The sequence below is a fragment of the Maniola hyperantus genome, chromosome 10, assembly GCF_902806685.2.
Source record: "Maniola hyperantus chromosome 10, iAphHyp1.2, whole genome shotgun sequence".
NCBI classification, from domain to species: Eukaryota; Metazoa; Arthropoda; class Insecta; order Lepidoptera; family Nymphalidae; genus Maniola; species Maniola hyperantus.
In genome coordinates, this window is record NC_048545.1 from 13,430,737 (window position 1) to 13,456,238 (window position 25,502).

At 38.9% G+C, this 25,502-nt stretch overlaps 1 protein-coding gene across 3 annotated transcripts; it reads left to right on the forward strand.

The window, feature by feature from the left end:
- The first annotated feature begins 5,546 nt into the window (after nt 1–5,546).
- On the forward strand, nt 5,547–23,663 carry EMC1 (ER membrane protein complex subunit 1). Of its 3 annotated transcripts, XR_011237244.1 has the most exons (18): nt 5,547–5,691; nt 5,770–5,885; nt 6,543–6,674; nt 8,599–8,797; nt 9,447–9,780; nt 10,320–10,512; nt 11,184–11,300; nt 11,822–11,836; nt 12,744–12,913; nt 15,235–15,381; nt 15,878–16,045; nt 16,560–16,664; nt 17,507–17,705; nt 18,534–18,686; nt 19,099–19,275; nt 20,376–20,597; nt 21,146–21,645; nt 22,916–23,663. XR_011237244.1 is itself a non-coding variant. In XM_034972709.2 (17 exons), exons 1-17 carry the CDS (start codon nt 5,549–5,551, stop codon nt 21,304–21,306), a joined length of 2,751 nt encoding a protein of 916 aa, XP_034828600.1. In that variant the 5' UTR covers nt 5,547–5,548; the 3' UTR covers nt 21,307–23,663. The 3 variants fall into 3 exon arrangements, 2 of the variants coding, with proteins under 2 accessions (XP_034828600.1, XP_034828601.1); XM_034972709.2 differs by having other exon boundaries at nt 21,146–23,663; XM_034972710.2 differs by lacking the exon at nt 11,822–11,836 and having other exon boundaries at nt 21,146–23,663.
- Nucleotides 23,664–25,502: the final 1,839 nt, after the last annotated feature.

Below are 25,502 nucleotides of genomic sequence, written 5' to 3' on the forward strand. Positions count from 1 at the left end.
TAAAGCATAGAATGAGCCTGTGACCGACCGTTCAGATAATGAATAGGCTCCGCTGCGCTGTGCAGCCTCCGGATGCTGTTAGGATAGGTCTACACTCTACACGAAGATTGAAGTGCAGTTTCAAAGTGGAATTGAAGCTGGGTCGAGATAGAAAGACAGATATAAATAATTAGGTACTTTATTTGAGGACGAATATATTTTAGTTGAGGTGGTAAGTAGACAATAGAACAGTTTTTTTAAATTCAAATAAACTTTTAGTTTTTGAAAAAAAAAAAACAATTGGGCGGTTGCTTGCATTTTTATTTTTTGTCATACTTATCTAAGTACATACTTGTGAGAAGAACGAATGGTTGAATATTGTAACGGATGAATATGGAACAGTGTAAAACCAGCTTTAGACTTACAACTATTTTTAGATTTTTGCTTTAATCTGAGACAAAATGGATTTTTTTTATGAAGCTATAGGTTTAATGTTACAGAGTAATAATTTTTTGTTTTGTTTTTATTATTTAGTACTTGTACTTAGTTTACCTAGGTACCTACTTACTTATTTTTTTAGCGTTTTATTGGTAGGTACTGTTTCAAAAATAAAACTTGCTTTACCTTTATTTAGTAGGAAAGTATATTTTTTGTAAAATAAGTAAGTAGGTAAGTACTGTACCTACTGTATATTCGACATGCGAGATTTTTTAAAAATATGTAGGTACCTATAGAACGCGACAGGTCAAGATGGCAATCGGAATGGGGACTCCCCGCACACTCGCACAGCGACCGCTCGCCCGATGGCATTTACATAGGTAAGTACAGAGGTAGCTTGCGTCCCAGAAATTGACGCAGGCAACTTTTTATCCCGGAAAATCAAAGAGTTTTCACGGTTCAAAATCATAAATCCACGCGGATAAAGTCGCGGGCATCATCTAATAACTAATAAAAGTAAATCTGAAATCAAAAACAACAATTCCGATTTACTTTTCGTTATAAAGGGGACTGTGAACAATACAGCGGAAATAATTTACAGATCAGATTCACTCATACGAACAATAAGTCAGCTCGTCTGCATTCTCGAGACATAAAAAATATAAAAAATCGGTCAAGTGCGAGTTGGACTCGCACACAAGGGGTTCCGTACCGATATAAAATAATATCTTGACGTTACTAATTCTTCGGACGTAGCACTTCGTATAATTATGATAGAACTTCACGTACAGGTAAGTTCGTTTAATCATTAATTATGTGCAACACTGCAATTTAATGACTGACAGCGAGATCTAAATTGTGATTTAATTATTTATTCATGATACACATTTTAATTATTTTATTGTGATGTGATATCAAATTCACGGTTTTCGTATTTTTTCCCTTACTTGTGCTGTATGACCTACCTACCTGCCAAATTTCACGATTCTAGGTCAACGGGAAGTACCCTATAGATCTTCATTCCCAAGTCTTGACAGTCACGGCAGACAGACAACGAAATCTTCTTCTAAATATTTAAAAGGAAAAGGTGACTGACTGACTGATTTATCAACGTACAGCTCAAACTACTGGACGGATCGGGCTCAAATTTGGCATACAGATAGCTATTATGACGTAGGCATCGGCTAAGAAAGGATTTTTGAAAATTCAAACCCTAAGGGGGTGAATAGGGGTTGTAAATTTGTGTAGTCCACGCGGAAGAAGTCGCAAGCATAAGCTAGTGACTAAAACAGCTCCTTTTGAGATACGGAACCCTAAAAATAAGTGTCTATATAGCGATAAATGAAGCAGTTATTCTTAATATCAATTGATAGAAATCTAGCTTTTCTATATTCGAGGGTGCATATGAAAAGAAATCTTATGAATCGGTGACCCTTGCACAAAATGCAGTATTGTGCAGGGATGTGGGGTGGGAGGCGGTCTAGTTATTAATACAATCCAGTTATTATAATATAAAGGCATAAGAATTAAGGGCCGCGCTAGCCTAGACCGCTTTCACTGGAGTGGAAGTACATATCCAGGTGCGTGTAAAACGACCTCTCAGATTGCGCCTACTAGTGAGGTCCCGTCAATTTATTTGTAAAGCTGAGGTCGATTCTGAAAAACCTGCATTAATTACTTATTATTACAATCACAACTATACAATGAACCAAAAGCTTAAATTGCTATAATCCGCTGAAACAGATCGAACCTGTATGGTGCAAAATGCACCGCCCACCCTCCCACTGCTAAACATGCGGGGAAAACCAGCCACCTGGCAAGCAATACGCACCACCACCACGCAGCACCACATAAATCCCAAAATACACTCGACGTACGTTTCGCCCCTGACACCGGAGCAGCCTCAGGAGATGAAGACCTTACAATTATGGATTGTAAGATCTACACATCCTGAGGATGCTCCGCTATACCTTTTCTCGCTAGCTACTATCTACCTCACACTGGCTTTCTACCGGTTTTTGACTTTAGGATCTTGCCTAAAAAAAGTGCTGCTCCCTTTGACGGTTCTGTACCCGAACGGTGCCAATGGGAACCTATTACTAAGCCTCCGCTGTCCGTCCGCCCATCCACCCATCCATACATCTGTCTGTCAGCGGGCTGTTTTTTGTGAAACGTAATAGGTAGAGAGTTGAAATTTTCACTATATGCATTTTCTATTGCTGCTATAACAACAAACAAAATTCACAATGGCTAATTTAAAAATTGCTTCATAGGTAGGTACCTAGTAATCTGTGGTACCTAGGTACATTCTTATGGGGTGCCAGCCAGGTAACATTCCAGTGTGCCTGCGTGCTGGGTCCCTTTTGGATGCATCGGGCATCCGAGGGGAAGAATATTCGGGCCGGTGCACTCCGGTAATGGCTAATAATCTCTCTTCGGGGATATTGTTAGCCATGGCTAATGACCTGGCAGGGTGGAGGTTTCTACGCGTGTCCCTCTGACTAGCAGAGGGTACAGTGGACGAAGCGGAGGATGGGACGCGGGCTACGTGCGCGGAGTCTGCAGTTGTCGCCCGTTGGGTCCCGGGTCGGGAGGCGCACTCACTTCGTCGGTGCGCCTCAGACGTGCGGTGTGGGGATCTCGTGAGCGGGGTCCCCGGTGGAGGGATATCGCTGGCTGGGTCGCGGTGGTTTGCTTCGGTGTTCCCGTGACCCAGTCACCAGGCGACGCGCAGGAGCGCCGCTGGGTTTTAGTGGGTATTCCGGTCACCTCTCGGCCGGCGAGTCCCACACACCTTCCCTCCAGTTGGTTGGCTGGTAAGCTGGCTGGCTTCCAGGAGGGGGGATGCGTAAACGCATTGCCCTGCGTTAAAAAAAAGGTACCTACATTCCTATACTCAAGTACATTTATATGTAGGTACCAGGTATTCCTGCTATACCAAGTTTAGTTAGACAGAAATCCAGATGTCAAAAACTTTATACACGTTAGGTTAGGTCAGGGTTAGGTTAGGTTGATTTACTCGTCCCATCCCTAGCTGGTACATTCCGTCCACTTAGGCACCGAGCCAGCGGAAGAATCGCTCTTTAAATCGACGGAAGCGTTTTAATTATACTTTTTTGATCGCGCTTTTAATTTAAGACTTTAATAACTGAGCTAAGTGTTAGCGTTCTGTTTTTTTTGTTTGTTTTTTACAATTTTTTTTGTAAAGTTGGTCGGATTCATTTAACGTGCAATATAGGTAATTAGATGATAAGTAAATAGGTAAATATTTAAGGGCTATTAATTGAATAGTAAACTTATCGTAAACTACACGATGCCCGCGACTTGCTTGCATGGATTTAGTTTTATTGACTCTTTGATTTTCCGAGCTAAATGTGGTTTATGCCTGGATCTGGGATAGATGCCCGTGAAAAGGTATAAGTCAGCACTTGACTGAAGTTTCGGTATATTTTTATTTCGGCTGACGTTAAAATGACGTCATTTCGATGAGCAATATGCGGGACTTATAACATAACTAGCTTATGCTCGCGACTTCGTCCGCGTGGACTACAAAATTTCAAAACCCTATTTCACCCCCTTAGGAGTTGAATTTTCAAAAATCCTTTCTTAGCGGATGCCTACGTCATAATAGCTATATGCATGCCAAATTTCAGCCCGATCCGTCCAGTAGTTTGAGCTGTGCGTTGATAGATCAGTCAGTCAGTCAGTCAGTCAGTCAGTCAGTCAGTCAGTCAGTCACCTTTTCCTTTTATATATTTAGATATACTTAGACTAACACACATCGGCTTTTGCTTCCAGTAGGTACCTATGCGTCAACTTTTTTCGTCATGACGGGGACGGACGCCGACGCCGCTTTTTGCAGTTGCCTGCTTATTTTAACACGCTTTTTAGAGTTCCGTACCTCAAAAGGAAAAAGAAACTCTTATAGGATCACTTCTGTCTGTCTGTCTATCTGTCAAGAAACCTATAGGGCACTTCCTGTAGACCTAGAATCATGAAATTTGGCAAGTAGCGTGTTACAATACAAGTAAGGGACATAATCTGAAAACTGTGAATTTGTGGTTTTAAAAAAAACGTGTTCACAAAAGAAAAATACCAAATCACATATAAATGGCGCAGGTGTCATTAATTTGCAGTGTACATAAAAATATTAAAATATCTTGTGCGATGGTACGGAGCCCTTCGTGAGCGAGTCTGACCCGCCCTTGATCAGTTTTTTTAAAATATCAAGTGACTTCTTGAGTAGGTAGGTACATGAAAGTAAAACTGAATACTTTAAAACAAAAAATATCAGCACTAAAAATATTATGAACACCTTTGCCATAGGTATTATTTAAAATGTAATCATAATATTTTTAATGCGCGCTAACTTATTTTAAAATCAATTTAAACATAATTTTAAAAAGCGCGCTCACAATGCACATTGCACGTCTCTGAAAACCAAAGAGAATAATATTATAATCACTACGGTTCTGAAAACTGAATGCGCCATGCGCGCTAAAATTTCAAAATATGATAATGTTGCCATGTTGTTAATTATCAAGGAAAAAGGTCAAAATGCTAAGAGTGCAGTAGAAACGGGTAACATTGGTACAGCAGCGGGGGTTTTTAAGAAGAAAAGATTAATTATAGCCATAGATTCTTATAAATCAGACTTTTGTGCACACAATTTGATTATTAATTTTGTGCTATTATCTCAATAATAAATAATTATAGAACCTATACAATTTACATAGTTATTAAAGTTGTACCAACAACGCCACGATTTATTGTCCGTACAAAATGACTTTTCACGCGGCATTTTAAGAATGAACTGTCATGTCAAAAGTACGGGGTTTACCCATTCACCTTTAAAATAAGGGCTAAAATCGTACTTTTTAAATAAAATTTGACACAAAAAATTAAAATGGCGTGTGACGACACAAAAAGTTAAACACGCGTTATACAATGTTTGACTAGTTTCTAAAGTTACCCATGTTCACCGTAAGTATGTGACATTAATGTTATCTGTGCTAGTTTGCGCCACAGAGTACACATTAAGAAAATTCAATTGTCATACATATAGTCTATGGCATAGATTAATTCACGATTAATAATTAATATATGTGGTCTATGGTCAGTCATTTCAGAAATGGGGGTGCTGTCACATAATTTTAAGCCCAATTTTTTGGGCTTACTAAAATTTATAAACAATATGAACTGGTTTATTGTGTTTTTTAGTTTAATTAATCTTTCATTGTGCATTTACGAGGATCAAATCGGAAAATTCGATTGGTAATTTATAGTTTTAAGGTTATGGTAGTTGTACGTCTTCACACAACTTTGGTGAATAATTGAAGAACCTTCTTTCAGGCGACAAACTTATGTAGGGCGGATAAAGTTTGCACAGTTCGACACTGTATCTACAGCGAAAAGAATCATAGTCGCCACGGAAGAGAACGTTTTGGCCGCTTTGAATTTGAAGACAGGTAAACATAGCTTTATTAATGATTTCCGGCTGGAAATTTATGCTGTTTTACCAGCAATTCGCTCACATTTATGCCGCAAAGTGATTATACGATAGTAATACACAGCTTACAACTTAATACACAATTTCACTAGAATATGGTATGTCTACTGCAAGTTACTCTATTCAGGTACTTAAATGATGTTTGAACTAATCTTGTAAGTTATGAAAATACTATTTATTCACTTGGACTTTGGACAGTTTATGTAAATGACTTGAATTTCAAATTAATGCTTAGCTGTGTCAAACCTTACTAATATTACAAGTGTAACCACAATTAGGCCACATCTCTCAGTAATATTGGAGTCTCCTATTTGGGGGGTTATTTAGTAGTGGTTGATGATGAGTGTTTGGATTGCTTAGATCAGTTAATAAGGCATTTTATTATTTATGATTTGCCTAGTATAGTGTCACATCTACATTAAGACCCTTGATGGTGCTGTCTGTAATTAGATTGCGATGTTGAGATCCTTAGGAATCTAGATTTGCAGATGGGTTTCACAGTATGACAGTTCAACAAATATATAATATGTTAAGGTCTCAATACAGTTTGAGTGCTCTGTGGTTTAGTTTCACCTTTGTGTGAGGTGCAACAATGGTGATGATTTTCCATTTTAAGGTCAAGTAGTCTGGCGTCATGTGTTTGAGAGTGCATCAGCAGGCAACATACAGCTTTTACACATGGGGGAAAAGATCACCACGGTGACTGGCTCCAATCCTTACCTTGTGAGAGGATGGGACTCTGCTACAGGTAATTGAAATTGATTTGTCCTTGAATAAGTTTTTGTAAGGTGAGTAAGATCCAAAGAAAGAGGTCATAGGATGTAGCCCAAGATATTGGATGGACCAGTGCCCTGTTTATCAAACATTACAAGTCTACAAGCTCACAAGTTACAAGTTACAAGAACTTTTTTACAAACTCTTGTAAATTATGTTTATCAAATAATTTCACAAGACTTGTAGAATTTTACAAGACTTGTAGAACTTGTATTTTTAATTTATAACACTTTATTTTTGCTAAATTGCAAAATAATTTTTCAATCATAATAAATGTCGATAAAATAGAAATTACGGTACCATAACTAGTCAAGTTATTGTTAAAAATAAAACTTTTTTTCAAATAATTTAATTTTGTGTTAAATAACCTATTTGTAAAACCTATTGCTCCTTATTTTATTTACCTACCTACTTTTATTTATTCTGTTTTGATACACCAACAGGAAGTACCTACATAAAAAGTTTAAATTAAAAATAATACATTATTTTTCATGAATTAAGGTTAGACTTAAAATTTGGAAAAATAGATAGACTTTAAAAATTTTCGCTATTCGAATTACACCGCAAAAAATGGCGAAATCTGATTCAAAAGTTACAATTATTCTTCAATTAAGAAATTCGTGACAAAAAAGATATTTTATTTGGCGCATTTACTGATAAATTATCTAAAGACCAAAAAATAGCAGAGTGGAAAGAGATACTATTGCTATGTCAGTCACTTGGACTTGTATCTGCCGAAAAAGATTCTGCCAGCATACTCGTATGTATATAAGACACGTTTTGGTCAAATTTAAAAAGAGCAACATGGATAAGTTTTATAAAATTACACCTTTGAATTATTTAATAGTTATTTTACCTATTTACTACTAGGTACTAGATAATTTAATTATTCTTTTATACAATATCATACTTGCAAACAACTTCTAAAATAAATTAAGAGTCAACGGAGGCTCTCCAACTTTTTCGTTACAAGTTACAAGCTACAAGCTACAAAGGCATTTTTGATGAACAAAACCACAAATACAAGTGTGAAAAACACTTGTATTACAAGTGATATTACTTGTAGCTTGTAGTTTACAAGTGTAGTTTTGATAAACGCATTCTTGTAAAAATGCACAAATTTACAAGAGAAACGCTTGTAATACAAGACTTGTAACGTTTGATAAACAGGGCACAGGTGAAGGAAGCTCTTGACTCTGGCGTTGACTGTGCTTATCATTACAGCAGAGGCTTCATTGGAAAAACATTAAGAGGGTGTTATCAGTAAAGAGCCTGATCCTTAGTAATGAGGGAGCAACACAAGGAGGAGGAATAATCTTTTTTTATAAAGGAATAATTTCTCATCAATATGTGGCTAATTCTGTTGTACACAATCTCTAAACTAAACTTGACTAATTAAATGTTCTGCTATTCCTATCAAAAAGGTAGCAGTAGATTTAGACATGTCTATTTACTTCAGAGATTGAGTTCAACAGAAGTAGCTGCATGCTTTCTTGTAAGCATCCATTTTGCACAACCTATAACTTCTTCCTTTCAAAGACTACCACTGTAACCTACATAGATTTGAAAACCGTGCTGTATATGACCGAACCAGCCAAACTGAAATTTCTAATTCTAAAAACTCTTTGATTTTCCGGGATAAAAAGTAGCCTATGTCACTCCATGTCTTTATACCCATACAAAAAATCGCGTCAATCCGTTGCACCGTTGCGACGTGATTGAAGGACAACCCATGCAAAAAATCACGTCAATCCGTTGCACCATTGCGACATGATTGAAGGACAACCCATGCAAAAATCACGTCAATCCGTTGCGACGTGATTGAAGGACAAACCAACAAACAAACACACTTTCGCATTTATAATAAGGGTACTGAAATAAGGGTACTGATTCTACAGGAGTCCTAATGTGCGAGTGGTCCCTAATCCTCCAAAATGACGAACGAGCGGACTACTCAGAGTGGTGGGTGCAGAACAACATGCTAGTTCACCTGCTGCCTGCGTTTGGCTCGCATTTAGAGGTCACTATGTACAACCTCCTGACGGGGAGCAACAGAGGTGCTACATCCAAGTTACCTGCCCTATGGAGTAATGATGGGTGAGCTATACCTATCTTAGCTTTTGAATAAATCTAAATATATAAAAGGAAAAGGTGACTGACTGACTGACTGATTGATCTATCAACGCACAGCTTAAACTACTGGACGGGTCGGGCTGAAATTTGGCATGCAGAACGTAGGCATCCGCTACGAATGAATTTTTAAAAATTCAACCTCTAAGGGAGTGAAATTTAGAAGACTTAACATTAGTAAGTTTCAAATACATATAGACGCGGGCGTAAACTAGTGCTTATACTCGCGATTTTGTCCGCGTGGACTACAGAAATTTTAAACTCCTAATTCACCCCTAGAATCATGAAATTTGGCAGGTAGTAAGGATAGGTCTTATACCACAAGTAAAGGAATACATCCGAGAACCGTGTATTTGTGGTTACATGACAAAAAAAATTAAAATGTGTTCATGGACAAATAATTAGTTTTTTCAATTTTAAAAATAAGATAACTATCCCGAGTGGGGTATCATATAAAAGGGTTTTACCTGTACATTCTAAAACAGATTTTTATTTATTTATATGCATAATTGCAAAATGTTGAAAAAATTTCCTAAGTATGGAACCCTCGGTGCGCGAGTCTAATCCGCACTTGGCCAGTTTATTATCAATGCTATATCTTTTTATTTTCTTTCAGATGTATCCTAACAGCTCCATACTACACTTGCGTATCAGGAGACATGGGAAGCCAAATCCTCCTATCACTAGATGTCACTTCCAACGCAATACAAATCATAAGCAAACCATTGTCCAACTATATCAACCTCCAACAGTCTATAGGCGGTAATCTGAGGCCTTTAGACAACAGTGTAGTGCCAGGTTTCATAGTTGACGATAAGAAGGTTCTATTGATAAAGGATAATAGTTTTGAAGTGGTTGGTAAGGAGTTGGAGGATGAGATAGCCAGTGCTACTGTAGTTGATGGTGCGAATGGACCGGTTTTGATGCAGACTTGGACGGATGATGTAAAGGTAAATTCAACAGTTTGAACTTAATTTTATGTAAACTGTTAGTTGCTCTGTTTCATTTTCAAATATATTTTTTACATTTATACTAATATTTTTACTAATAATATTACTAAGAGGAAATTTGTTTGTTTTTAATCAATAAAATCTAAAGCTACTGAACTGATTTAAATAATTCTTTCACTATTAAAATGCTACTTTATTCAGAAATACCTACTCGAGGCTATAACCGTATAACGTATTTACCGCGAACGAAATCGTGGGCAAAAACTACTTAAAGGCAAATGACAATAGGGCCGATTCTCTAGTACACAATCTCTAAACTAAACTAAATTAACAGGTCTAAATCTAGTGCTTTCCTTTTCCGCAAGCAACATTATGAAAGGGATAGCAATAGATTTAGACGTGATATTTTAGTTTAGTTTAGAGATTGTGTACAAAGGAATTAGCCACATTGTTTGATTGGAGTTAAGTTTTAGTTTTTTAAAATATTTTTATTTTTATGGATTTATATCTGACATTAAAAATTGTTATTATTTTTGTAGGGCTTCCAGCTATCAGCGTACAGTATATCGACCAACAGCGAAGTAGCAGAGATCCATTGCTCGGACTCCACACTGAGTATTCCAGAGGCGGAGATTTTGGCGGCCATGTGTACGCGCCACGCTAGAGAGCAGCATGCGTGCAGGATACTGGTCAACGGGGCTGACGATGCGGTTCATCTGATGCAGCAAGGAGGTAAGTTCAGCTAACAGTGTAGTAACAGAGAACGAAGATATCAACTAACAAACATGCGAGGCCGTTACTTGTTGCAAATATGAATCTGGATTCGTAAAAGCTCCTCATTAATTGGTGCGGATATCCAAATTAACGTGGATGTTCCGCATTTGCGGATGCGGATGCGAATATCCGTGACACGCCTGCTCTAGACCGTGGAGTACAAATCAGTACAACTTACTATAAAAAAACTACTGCACCAGTATAACAGTTTTCTCAACTGACTTTGGCCATGGCTGACAATTCCGACGGATACTAGCCACAGATAGGAAATGTTGATTTAAAGTAATTATTTATGTGATGTAAGCTGTGATAAGCCTAGTGGTTAGGACGTCCGCCTTCTAATCGGAGGTCGGGGGTTCGATCCCGGGCACGCACCTCTAACTTTTTGGAGTTATGTGCGTTTTAATTAATTAAATATCACTTGCTTTAACGGTGAAGGCAAACTTCGTAAGGAAACCTGCATGCCTGAGAGTTCTACATAATGTTCTCAAAGGTGTGTGAAGTCTACCAATCCGCACATGGCCAGCGTGGTAGACTATGGCCAAAACCCTTCTCACTCTGAGAGGAGACCTGTGCTCTGTAGTGAGCCGGTGATGGTTGATCATGATCATGATGGTTTATGTGATCAGGTCGCTTGCTGTGGTCGCGCGAAGAGGCGCTCGCGAACGTGGTCGCGGCGGAGTTCGTAGACCTGCCCGTCTCTGACACCGACGCCGCCATAGAGTCCGAGTTCGATCAGAAAGAGGGTACGTACATACTCATTCACAAAAGCATAGCCTATGGGGCAATATGTGGTTATTCAAGGGGCGGACCAACAAATTCCTGTGTTTTTTTAATAATTTTTATAGTGTTTTACCCTACACTTCGTCTCATACAATGAAAAGAAAAGTCGTAACTCACTGACTAACCAACGCCCAGCTCAAACCCTTGGACGTTGAAATTTTGCACGAAGGGGTCCCAATACAAGGAATAAGGTTGGATTTTTCGAAATTGGGAGTTAAGTCGCGGGTGGTCGCCAATCTATACTAATAATACAAATAGGTAAAGATTGTAAGTTTGTTTGTAGGAAGTAATCTCTGGAATTACTGAATCGATTTTGAAATTTTTTCGTCCAGTAGCAAGCTCCATTTTTCCTAAGTAACATAGGCTATATTTTATTTTCGAAAAAATTCGAGATCCTTGCGAAAATCGTCATAAGCTATCCGTGCGAAGCCGGGGCAGGTCGCTACTATTGTATAAAAACTGATAAGATATTGTCTTGTTTTAGCTGCCAAGGTGTATAGTAAGTACAGTAGATATTGTTAGCAGTGTGTTTCCAGTGCGAACCTACGAGACGGTTCCCTTTTAGCAAAAGCCTAAAACCTATGTGATAATACATATATTTTCTATACTTAGATTTCTTAGATAGATTTCACGCTTTATATTTTTATCCTTGTATAGAATTAACTATTTGTGATAATTTTTGTGTTCTAATTTTATAGTTACAATTTTGGGGAAATTCGCCCAATTTTCGTCGTAAAATACATTTTCAATCCTTATTAATATCATAAATGCGAAAGTGTGTCTCTCTATTACATTTTCGCGACTTAATCGCTAAATGTTGCTGCTGTAGAGCGTTGTTTCTGTCACTCGTACTATATGACGTGCTCTAAAAATGCTCAAAAAATCCGCTATCTCCTTCTAAAGGTCGATGTACATTATTTTGACATGCCTGAAGATTCTATCCCTTAGCATCATGTTAAAATTGTTTGTACCTAAACTTACCTTACCTAGACGTGGACACTGACAGTTGGCCTTGTCCACAAGTTCAAAGTCGCTCAGCGTGCTATGGAGCGAGCTATGTTGGGTGTCTCTCTGAGGGACAAAATCCGCAACGAGGAAATCCGTCCGAGAACCAAAGTGACTGACATAGCTCAACGAATTAGCCAGCTGAAGTGGCAGCGGGCAAAGCCACGCCAGCTGCAGAACCGATGGCCGCTGGGGCAGACGTTCTGGAGTGGAGACCGCGTATCGTCAAGCGCAGTGTGGGACGATCTCCAACCCACTGGACTGACGATCTTAAGAAGGTAGCGGGAAGTGGGTGGGAGAGGAAGGCAGAGGATCGTGTGGTGGCGCACTCTAGGGAAGGCCTATGTCCAGCACAGTGGACGCAAACAGGCTGATAGATTGATTGATTGAAACTTACCCAGGTTCAGTGTGGTCGGCCTTCTCGCGCCGGCTTCACAGCCAGTTCACGCAGCTGCAGAATGTTATCAAAAATCTCCAGGGACAAGGCGCGCCCGATGAATCCACCAACCCACTAGTCCGGGACTACTTTAACCTGCACAAGATCATCGTTCTTATCACTGACGCTGGGAAGGTAAGCGAGCCATCAGCCAATCAAAAGCAAGACTTTGACTTTTTTTAATGAATGAGATAATCATAAGGAGTTCAAAGTGCGCTTTTCCGCCCGTAGTTTTTGTGTATCGCATAATGGTTGTGACGTCACATGACACTACACAACACAACAAACACGTCACAATCACAAATTCAAAAAGCGTAAAAACTTCTAACAGTTAACTGCTATAAAATGTATATACAGGGTGTAACCAAAACGAAGACATGATAGTACTGATGATATGATCTTCTTCGCTTCTTCTTCGCTCTGGGCTGGTTTCCGCACTTAAACGTTTCCGTCTGTTGTGCGTGATGATATGATATCACAAAATATGATATTTAAAAAATCCTATATTTTGGTAAACGTTTGGTAAATTGACTGACGCTAGAGGTCAACGAATGTTGCGTAAGTAGGCCACTCGGAGTAGTCAATGCCGCGTCGTAGGCGGGACATTGACCCGAGTTTTGCTCGCTACTCATTGCGGGTTTGAAAAACTACAAAATGCCTCATTTTGTAGTTTTTCAAACCCGCAAACGGCTAGTGGTATTGGATTGTGTTTAGGTAGTATAACAATAACGCTAAGTTTTTGCTAGCGTTCTGGTTACATCTTGTATGTAGCATGTATGTAAAGGTTCAACCTCAGTCTTATTGTGCAAGCAATATATTTTTATTTTATTTTTATTATTCATGTACCAAAAATTGTAGTTACAAAGTAATAATAAATTAAGTTACATCGGAAATGCTTATCTCTAAACAGAGATTTCTTCCAGCTTCCCATTCAAGGTTGTGAGTAAGGCGTATCAAGAAGTGGAATAGGTCTACGGTACTAGAATCTAATAAACTACATAAATATCTTATAATAAATACCCAAATCAACTTATATACAATAATTATACTTATCATAAATAATTATATACATAATATATGAAAAATATAAATACATATAATATATAAAATACTCTATATTAATGATAGGTAATACTGCTTCACTCTGTATTTGAATGAGTGTACTGAGTGGCAGTTCTCTCTGACATTTTCAGGAAGTGAGTTCCAAAGTTGGGTAGCTAGTACGGTGAAAGATTTGTTATAGAAGACTGTGTTACAACGGGGAGTGACGAGAGGATTTTTTGAGACACACGACCGCATAGGTCTAGTAGGAGGGCGGGATAGTTGAAATCGCTCTCGTAGATAACCAGGGGAAGAGGTATTAAGAACATTGTAGAGAACAGTCAGAATATGCAAATTGCGGCGAAAGCGTATTGGGAGCCACTTTAACCGACGACGGTAATCGGAAATATGGTCGAATTTGCGCAGGCCGTATATAAACCGTATGCACAAATTTTGAAGTCGATCGAGTTTGTCAAGTAGCTCTTCGGTAGCATCCAAGTAGCAGACGTCCGCATAGTCGAGAATCGGAAGCAACAGAGAATGTGATAGCATAATTTTGGTACGCAGCGGAAGGAAGTTCTGCAGTCTCCTCAAGGAATGAATCGAATAATGCATACGTTTACTGATCTGATTTATATGTGCTGCCCAAGCGAGGTTGCCATCCATAGTCAATCCTAGGTTTTTCGCTGTGGATGTGTAAGCAACGGGTGTGCCATCATAAGAAACCAAAGGCAGATCACTGAAGGCAATACGATTTCTTAGCGGCCTGCTTCCAATGACCATAACCTGTGATTTATTAGGGTTAACTAATAAACCAAAAGAGTCCGCCCAATTTTTAATAGCAACTAGGTCTGTGTTCATTGCTGTTATCTCTGCATCCAAGTCTGACAGTGTTGCATGCCTATAGAGCTGCAGATCGTCTGCATATAGGTGGTAGTTAGAACTAATAATTTTGGTGATTTCATTGATGAAAATTGAAAAAAGAAGAGGGGATAGTACACCGCCTTGAGGTACACCAGCAGAGAGGTAAGCCCAGTCAGAGTTAGCCTCTTCAGTGCGCACCCTCTGTAGGCGACCGTGAAGATAAGAGTGAAACCAGTCAATCGCAGGGGAGGATATGTTAAGAGATCGAAGGATACCAAGCAGGATATCAAAGTCAACTGAATTAAAGGCGTTACTAAAATCCAACAAGGCGATAATAGTTACTTTTTTGTTATCCATTGCGTAACGAATATCATCAGTGACTTTGATTAACGCTGTAATGGTGCTGTGAGAGGGCCGAAAACCTGATTGAAAGGGACTCATAAGATTGTTCTATAGTTATAAGATTATTTAGTTATTTAGTTATAAGATGATTAGTCATAAGATTGTTATATAGTTCATTTTTCATTACAAAATCAATTAATTACTCGTAGATATTCGGCATGGACAATCTTTCCGGAGAAATTCTGTGGAGCAGATACGAGCCAGGCCTTGACACGGAGTCTGTTGTGGTGTACACGAGAAGATCTGCCAGACATCCGCCATACGATGCGTATCTTACTATTGTCGGCAAATACGAGGTAAGATTGTTTTATTGAAGTATAAACATACTGTTACATATATTTATGGCGATTGGATTGCCTAATGAAATCAGATCAAGGCTACCCCTTTATTATCTACTAGCTGACGCGTGACTTCGTACGCGTGGGATTAGGTTTTTTAAAAAGTCCGTGGAAACTCTTTAATTTTCCAGGATAAATAGTATGTCATTCTCCAGGTCTTTATCTATACCCATGCAAAAAAATAACCTCAACCGTTGCACGGTTGCGACGTGATTGAAGGACAAACCAACAAACAAGCACTTTGACATTTGTAATAGGGGTAGTGATACTAATATTATAAAGAGGTGAAGTTTGTAAGTTTTTGTGTAGGGGCTAATCTCTGGAACTACTGAACCGATTCCGAAAATGATTGTTTTTTTTTGATTTTGATTTGATATTTTCAAAAAAATAAAGATCCCTATGAAAATAGTAATAAGGGCGCTAGTTCTTTATAAAATGTAACTTTTTATTACAGGAAACGGGCAACGGTTACGTCATAAGCCTCAACCCAATAACTGGCAACTTGGTTGGGGAGCAACGGATGATACTTGACGTTCGCATCCTGCAGTGTTCCCTGCTGCATCAGGCCGACTCGGAGAAACTTCACGCCTTAGTGCTATTGGACGAAGACGAGACCGTGCAAGTGAGTATTATATTATGTGTATGTTCTTTTAAAACAGGCGCGGAAAATCCCAGCCAAAACATTAGCTGATTACAGCTAAAGTCAAACCATTTATTCAGATTAGGTATTATTGTATAAATGTACTGATGGTAAATTGCTAAATTTAAAAAAAAACACAGGCAATGATATCTTGTGGCAGTCTCCACATATCGACACTATTCTACTATCGATATTTCTTGCACTCCTACGAAAACGATCATACAACAATCATGCGTTGCGATCTAGCGTCTTAGTAACTTAGTTATGAACAGACTAGATGGCGCTATAAGTATCTTCATCAATAAATCTGAACCGCGCTAACGAAGTTTTAACCTATTTTAAGACTATATTATCATACAGCATCAAGCTGAGACAGTGCAGCGCCCCGTTCAGCCAAATTAAATAGCAAGTTTTTTTTTTATTTTTTTTAAATAACAAGTTAGATTTACTGTAGCAAATCTGACAAGACAATAAAGTTAATGTGTACAATTTGCAGGTATTTCCGATCTCGGCAACTTCTCTGGTGGAGAACCTGTACTTGTATGTTGCCGACAAACAAACAGGGAAGGTGCAAGGCTACGCGCTCAAATATAACGGAGTCGTAAGTTTCAAAATTATCAATACCTAGAATAGAGTCTTGGACTGTAGTAACGTGACGTGATTTTTAGGGTGCCGTACCTCAAAAGGAAAAACGGAACCCTTATAGGATCACTTTGTTGTCTGTCTGCCTGTCTGTCTGTCTGTTTGTCTGTCTGTCTTTCAAGAAACCTACAGGGTATTCCCGTTGACCTAGAATCATGAAATTTGGCAGGTAGGTGAGGCTTTAGGGGAAAAATCTGAAAACTGTGAATTTAGAGTTAGATCACACAAAAAAAATTAAATTGTGGTCATGAACAGCTAATAATTAGTATTTTCAATATACGAAGTAAGATAACTATATCAAATGGGTATTATGTGTGGTTAGTATGGTATCATATGAAAGGGCTTTACCTGAGCATTCTAAAACGGATTTTTATTTATTTTTATGCATCATAGTTTTTGAATTATCGTGCAAAATGTCAAAAAAATACGACTGTAGTACGGAACCGAGCCTGACTCGCACTTGGCCGGTTTTTTTTGTATAGCGGTAGTTTATGGGGCTAGAATTCATTATTAAAGAGAATTATTTTATAAAAATCATGGGATCATCACGCTAGGGATAGAGTCGAACCATTTCCTTTTTACCATTTTGGTACAGTACCTGGCAGAAAATATTGTACACCAACCTTTAGAATGACATTTCAGCTTTGTAGAGCATTGTCTCCGTCGTTGAGACCGACAAAACGTCGTATAGGTATGAGTGACAGAGACTACGCTCTCCAAAGCTGAAATCATATTCTAAAGGTCAATGTACGATGCCGTTTGCTGTACAGAATTTTACTAAAGCTATCTTTATTGTTCCAGTCAGTAGAAGCCCAGCGTACGTGGTCTGTCCAACTGGGCGGGTCGGGCCCGGCACAGATAGTGGCCACAGCTACCAGGTCCCGGTTAGAGCGGGTTCGTTCCCCGGGCAGGGCACTGGCGGACCGCAGTGTACTATACAAGTATTCTAACCCGAATCTAGTGCTGTTTGTGGTGGAGAAACCTGACCCTTCGCATAAAGGTATGCATATTACTATCACTATTGGGTATTTGACTACATAAAAAATAAATTATTTCTCAGTGATTATTAAATAGAGGGTCTTCCAAAACACGTAAAATCCACGTCCTTTGTTGGTTTTAAGTGTAATAACCATTTTAAATTATCGATTAAACTAAAATAGCACGTCAAATGCTGCCGTGCATGGTATGAAATACCGGTGTGACGTCACACACCGGTATTTCATAGAATCTCCCATACTAAGCGCGCGTTTTGACGTTTGATAAAAAGTTACTGATTTGACTAGTTGTCAAATACCGTATTGGCGAAATTGTTTCACAAGCAATTACCTTGGCCAAATAATTCAATGAAGTAGAAACAAATTCGATGAGGAAGCCAACAGAAGAATTCGGCAAGTTTGGTCAGCTTTTGGGAAATTGAGTCAAGTCTTCTCATCGTCAATTCCTCAGTGCCTGAAGACGAAGGTCCGAAAGAAAGACGAAATATAAACTCTAGTATAGAGTTTGATATAGATAACTCTTTGATTTTCCGGGATAAAAGTAGCCTATGTGTTAATCCAGGGTATACTAATTAATCTATCTCCATTCCAAATTTCATCCAAATCCGTTCAGCCGTTTTTGCGTGATTGAGTAACAAACATCCAAACATCCACACTTTCACATTTATAATATTAGTAGAATTTTAGCGTTTAAACTACCGTGAGTGATACCGTGAGGGATGGGTTCGAAACTAGTCGGGCTAACGTCGACTACACACGTGAGTAAGCCGGGACAGATAGTATTTATAATTAGTAGAATTGTAGTTTGATGTAGCTCATATTTCATTCCACAGAGGTAGTAACAGCAGTGGCGTTGGACGCTGTATCTGGTGCTCTAATAGGGGCGTCTTCGCACAGGAGGGCGCGTGCTTTGCCGTTAGCCGTACACGCTGACAACTGCTTCGCGTACCTTTACAGGAGCGAGAAACATCGCCGTCTGGAGATCGGTAAGGGAGTTAAACTCATTTTAACGAGAGCTACTAATTTAGACACTAGTTGAACTTTATAATCGTAAATACTAGTCACCTCTACTAGCACCGTCAATCTTCCCGGGGGACTTTTTTCTAAATTTTGGCAACAGATAATGGTGTCAACTTTTTAAAATTTTGGCAACAATTTCTTTTGTTGTGATTACAAGGAAATGTGTCTTTCTCCTTGAGTCCCTGAAGATGGTTTCTCCTTGAATATGTCTATAAATTAGTCTCTAAAACGTAGTCGAACTAAGAGAAGTGACTCATAACACGCTCCTTATAAATCTTGTAATCCGTGTAAGTTTGAAACACTACATATATTTTTAGGGAAATCTGGTAAACCACAGATACAAGTATTAGTTTTTGGAACATGTATACAAAATTTCAGCAACAATGGAGTTATACGAAGGCAAAGAGCGTTGGTTGGAGCCGGGCGTCGCCTTCAGCTCGTTTGCTTCAGACCGAGCGCCGGCCGTGGAGCGACAAGCTTACATCTTACCTGCTTCTCCCACCGCTGCCACCTTCACCATCACTGAGCGATCGCTGACGGACCGACACGTGTTGTGTGAGTATATTGTGCAGCACAGACACAGCCGGGAGTCCTGTCCAGCTGCTTACCTCGGCAGCTTCCACGCAACAAACTAGATGGCGCTGCATGTAATTCAATCACACTAGTGAAGTTTTTATTGATGAGATATATCTTGGAGACTGTGCATCCCAAAGCTTAATTTTTTTGACTCTCAGCATACACTCCCTGCCGTATTATTAATGCATTCCAATGTCACTTAAAGTTTTTCTAGATTACAATAATTTACATTACGCTCCGCAAAAATCAGACTTAAAAACATAAAGCAATTTTAAACAACTTAAAAAAAAAGATATTCTCTATGGTTTTTGTACTGTAAAAAATATTAAAATCCAACAAAGATTTACAAAGTTACAGGCATTTAATTTTGGAGTGGGAGGGTCTCTATCCCTTTCTCGCAGAACGAAAATTTGTATGAAACTGCACGAAGCTACTATAGCATTAGTCAAAATGACGTCATAATTCTATATCGCTATCTCTGTCTAATCAGAAATATTTAAATGCTTTTTTGTTATTTGATCGATTTAATTAATTTTTTTTACGTCATTATTTTTATCCTAGTTCATAATCCGTACCCTTATATAAATGCGAAAGTGTGTTTGTTTGTTGGTTTGTCCTTCAATCACGTCGCAACGGTGCAACGGATTGACGTGATTTGACTTTGCATGGGTATAGATAAAGACCTGTAGAGTGACATAGGCTACTTTTTATCCCGGAAAATCAAAGAGTTCCCATGGGATTTTTGAAAATCTAGTTCCACGCGTACGAAGTCGCGGGCATCAGCTAGTAAAGAGTTCAGTTTAGAGCCTCAATAGCTCAACCGGTATAGGAGTGGACTGAAAACCGAAAGGTCGACGGTTCAAACCCCGCCCGTTGCACTATTGTCGTACCTACTCCTAGCACAAGCCTGACGCTTAATTGGAGAGGAAAGGGGAATATTAGTCATTTTAATATGGCTAATATTCTTTAAAAAAAAAAAAAAAAAAAGTAATAAAAAAATTGGAGTCAAATACCCAATTAGTCCGGTTAATCGAGTTTCCACTGTATCTACAATGCAAATAACTTTGTATTGTTTTCAGTGGCGCTCACAACTGGCGCAGTCGTCGAGATGCCCTGGGCGTTCTTAGAAGCGCGGCGCGGCCTGAGCGGTGGCGACGAGGCCTTACTGCCCTACACCCCGGAGCTGCCCTTGCCGGGCGAGGCGACCCTCAACTACAACCGTACTGTGGAGCGAGTGCGTGGCGTTCTCACTGCGCCCGCGGGCCTCGAGTCCACCAGTCTTGTACTAGTCACGGGTTTAGGTGAAGTTTTTATTTTATGTAAAATTTTTGAAAAACTATCTTCCGCCCTGGTCTTAAAAATCGGCGAGGGGGTGTAATTTCTGATAATACTTACGTACTTCTTCATTTTTGTCTGATATCCCAAAAATCAATTTTGTGCTTGTGCTACGGAGGTCACCGGCTTACTTCGCTCGCCACCTCCCCCCTTAGCTCCACTCAGGTTCCCCTGGTTATCATCAAACTAGATGTTTTTGTAACATTTCAATTTCTGTTACCAATTTCGATGGAAAGACAACATACAGTACGCGGCGGAAGATAATATACATCGAACTTTAAAAAGACATTTTGACTTTGTAGAGCGTTCAATTATATTTTGTTTAGTTTGGCGCGCGGATGCACCAAACGGGCGCAATTTGTAGAGTCACTCATACTTATATGACGTTTTGTCGGACAGAGACAATGCTCTACAAAACCGCTGTCTCTTTCTAAAGGTCGATCGATGTACATTATTTTCTACCGCGTACTATACCTACACAGCAAGCTAATTTTAAAAATAAAATTGTTTGCAGATCTATTCTACACACGAGTAGCGCCATCCAAGACGTTCGACCTTCTCAAGGACGACTTCGACTACTTCCTCATCACAGTGGTACTGGGCGCTCTCATAGTGGCCACGTACAGCACCAAGTACTTCGCGTCGAGGAAAATGCTCAAACTGGCGTGGAAGTGATGCCCGTGCGGCTAGTGTTGTGACGAACCAGTTTGGACTGTGTTGCCGAGTGATAAAGTTGATAATCGCGTGTGTGCTTGGTCTCTTGACAGTACAGCCGAAAGTTTCACTCCAACATTGGATTGTATAGCCACAGGAGAGTGTTGCTAGACAGTGCTTGAATCGTCTAATTGCCGAACTTTTAACGATCTATCTGTAATCTGTCGATAAGCTTAAGTCACCGATTTTTTCCAATCCCCAAGTAACTTTTAACTGAGAAATCTTAACAATTAACTACAGAGGAATGTGCAGTGCTCAGACAAGCCGTCAAGCGCTTACGAGCACGAAGAAACCAATATTGTAAGTGTTTTTTCTTTTTGTGTGGAAAATAAATCAGTACCTCAGTACCCTTATTATAAATGCGAAAGTGTGTTTGTTTGTTGGTTTATTGGTTTATTGGTTTGTTGGTTTGTCCTTCAATCACGTCGCAACGGTGCATCGGATTGACGTGATTTTTTGCATGGGTATAGATAAAGACCTGGTGAGTGACATAAGCTACTTTTTATCCCCGAAAATCAAAGAGTTCCCACGGGATTTTTAAAAACCTAATTCCACGCGGACGAAGTCGAGGGCATCAGCTAGTAAATAAATAAATAATCTGTCAAAACATCAAAATTTGTTAAGAAAGACCACCCCACTTACAAATGATGTAATGTAATGGCTCTAAGCTTATTGGTCACCTAAATTTAACAAAAGTGACAACAAAAAGGCTTTTTCCAAATCCAAACTATGCTAATTGAAACTCTATCATGATGGCTATTCAGTTAAAACTTATACAAATATCTATAAAAAGGACGTTTAGGTAATTTATACAACTATTTAAATATATAAAATGAATGTGCATAGTATGTTCAAATGTGACACCCGCTTTTCACTTGCAAATTTATTGGCAGTGAACAACAAAGCATAGAAATATTCAATGCGCTCCATTATAGCGTAACAAAACCTTTACGTGGTGGGCGGTGTATTAATGCTTAACCGCACACATCTTCAATTTGATGGTATAGTTTTTCAATCCTCGAAGGCGAGTGAACTTTACTTGTGGTTAGGTCGAATACATGGACAGTGCATAAGTGTGCGTGCATGTCGGACCAATCAGTCTCGAGCAATCGCTCGTAAACGCACACATTTACTTTACCTTACTTATACTGATATGACTTGTGCGTGAGCCACTCGCTCTCGTGAAATGCAAGAACTTTACCAGTGTTACTGTCACTTGAGGTTGGCCAATCACAGCAGCGACCTGTGTCGCAGGATAAGTACGAACCAATCATGAGCCTGTTGCGATATACGCTAGTCAATTGGTTCAATTTACGTGTTTAACAGATTTGAGTTTGTGGCCCCCTATTTTCGAATGACAATTGTTAGAAACACGCCTTCTATGCTTTATCGTTCAATGTTTAATGTGCCGATTTGTAACTAAAACCATGGACATTTAATTTTATTGATTTCATCAAAATTTAGTGCTAAAGTGGTGCATATTCGGTAGTATAGTCTGTAAAATGAGAACTCACTCGCCATTTTAACTCAACTGTCATGTCAAAAGTACGATTTTAGTCCTTATTTTCAGGGTGAACCGAAATCTCTTAAACTGACTCTTCGAGGCAGTGTATTTTCGCAGTGCTCAATCTAAATGCTAGCAGAGTACAACTAAAAGTCGTACTACCTCTTTCCCTCATACTACATTGTGAAAAGGATGGCAATATTTTTAGCCCCGTTGATTTGGTTTGTGTTTGGTGTAGAATCAAATTAGCACTATTGTCACTATTTCTATTGTATACAATCTGTAAACTAAACTGTAACTAAACATGTCTAAATCTACAACATAGGGTTATTCAAGGGGCGGACCAACAAATTCCTAAAAAGCTGGGAACGCTTCGGCAGTTCCTCTGGTGCTGCAAATGTTCATGGGCGGCGGTAACCACTTAACGTCAGGTGGTCACCTGCTCGTTTGCTCGCTATCTCTATTTAAAAAAAAATCTAGTGTTATCCTTTTCCGCAGGGAACATTATGAAAGGGATAGCAATTCATTTAGACCTGTGTACAACATACAGTGTACAATAGAATAGCCACTTTGTCTGTTTTGTGTGAACTAATTGTGAATTTATAAACATGCTTGTTTATATTCTAAACTAACTTATGCTCGCGACTTCGTCCGCGTGGACTACACAAATTTCAAACCCCTATTTCATCCCCTTAGGGGTGAATTTTCGAAAATCCTTTCTTAGCGTATGCCTACGTCATAATATCTATCTGCATGCCAAATTTCAGCCCGATCCGTCCAGTAGTTTGAGCTGTGCGTTGATAGATCAGTCAGTCAGTCAGTCACCTTTCCCTTTTATATATTTAGATAAGTGTATATTACAAAATTTCGCGATTCTAACTTCAAAACTGACAGACTTTCATACAAACTTCAAACCCCTATTTAAACCCTTTAGGGGTTGAATTTTGAAAAATCCTTCAGCGAACGCCTACGTTATAATAGCTATCTGCATGCCGAATTTTAGCGCGATCCGTCCAGTAGTTTGAGCTGTGCGTTGATAGATCAGTCAGTCAGTCATGTCACCTTTTCCTTTTATATATATATATAGATAATCATTTAAATGTATTTATAATGTGTTAAATAAAACATGTGATGGTTTCTTTGAATACATACATGCTTTTTTAATTGTTAGTGGCAAGTTTCTGTTTTGTGTTTTTTTTTTAAATTTGTAATGTTGATTCAGTGCAATTTTACACATTTCAAAAGTAATGCATTTATGTTTGCTTATGATCACACAATTATGCTGGAAGATTAAATAATATTTATTTTACTAACCAATTATATAATATAACTACTATGGAGCTAGATCCCAGGACCACCATCTGGTGGTCCTGGGATCTAGATCAGAAAATAAGTAACATCTGGTGGTTCTGGGATCTAGATCAGAAAATAAGTAACGTCTGATGGTTCTGGGATCTTGGACCACTACAAAACTACCTATCTATAAAGATATAATAATATTAAGATTAATAATAAACAATATGTTTAGCTAGTGCAATTTAGGTGTATTATTACAGTAGCCGGCAAGAAATATTGTACATCAACCTTTATAATGAGATTTCGGCTTTATAGACCGTTGTCTCTGTCACTCATACACATATGATGTTTTTTTGGTGTCAACGATAGAGACAACGCTCTAAAAACCGCTATCTATTTCTAAAGGTCGATGTACAATATTTTCTGCCGCGTGCTGTGCTATTTATTGCAAAATGGTTTGTTTATATTTCTATTGAAGACCATTCCAAAAAGAACATCAAATGTGTAATAATTATAGAACAATTATAGAACTTTTACATATAAGCTAAAACTAAGTCCTATTGAAATAAGCTGGGATTTTCTATAGGACTAAATAACTTCCAACTGTTCATAATAAAACCATTGATAAATGATTGCATTAGATAGTATGTAATCACATACAAAATGTAATAGAGAAAGTATTTATTCCCTTTGAGTTTATATTATTCACAGCAGATAAAAAAAACTAGGCAAGTGCAGTGGTCCTATCGTCGCGCCGGCGAGAAAACGACTAACTGTCGGGGATTTTCTCTCAAGAAACGCACAATAAATGTACATTCCGTGTAAACGAAAGAGATGCACATATCAAAAGTTACTCTCACAAACACTGCCGGCGACGACTCGCTTTATTAGTTTTGGCACTGAGCGACGAGCTTTAAAACATAAACTCGCTATCTAAATATTCGTTCAGCGATGCTCGCACGTGTAACGCGCGTGCAGGTTTGCACACGAGTGAGCGACCGCGGGCGAATGGCGCGAGTAATCGCTCGTCGCACTTGCACACTCGCTTATAGCCCGGCGACAAAACTATCGAAACTACACACTCGCTTCCCGCTGATCGCCAACTCGTTTATAGTTTCTAGTTGTACTCGTTTCTCGTTCATCGTCGGCGGTCGGACCACTGCCTAAAGGGGCCCGTGCTCGTGCTCGATTTTAAAAACTTTGACTGCCGTTATTTCGTTAACATATTTGTCAAAAACTAAAAACTTAACAGTACCTGTTTGATGAAGAACTCGAGGGGGTAAACCAGTTCAACCGATTTTGATGAAATTTGGTACAGAGTCAGCTTACATCCCGGGGAAGGACATAGGCTATTTTT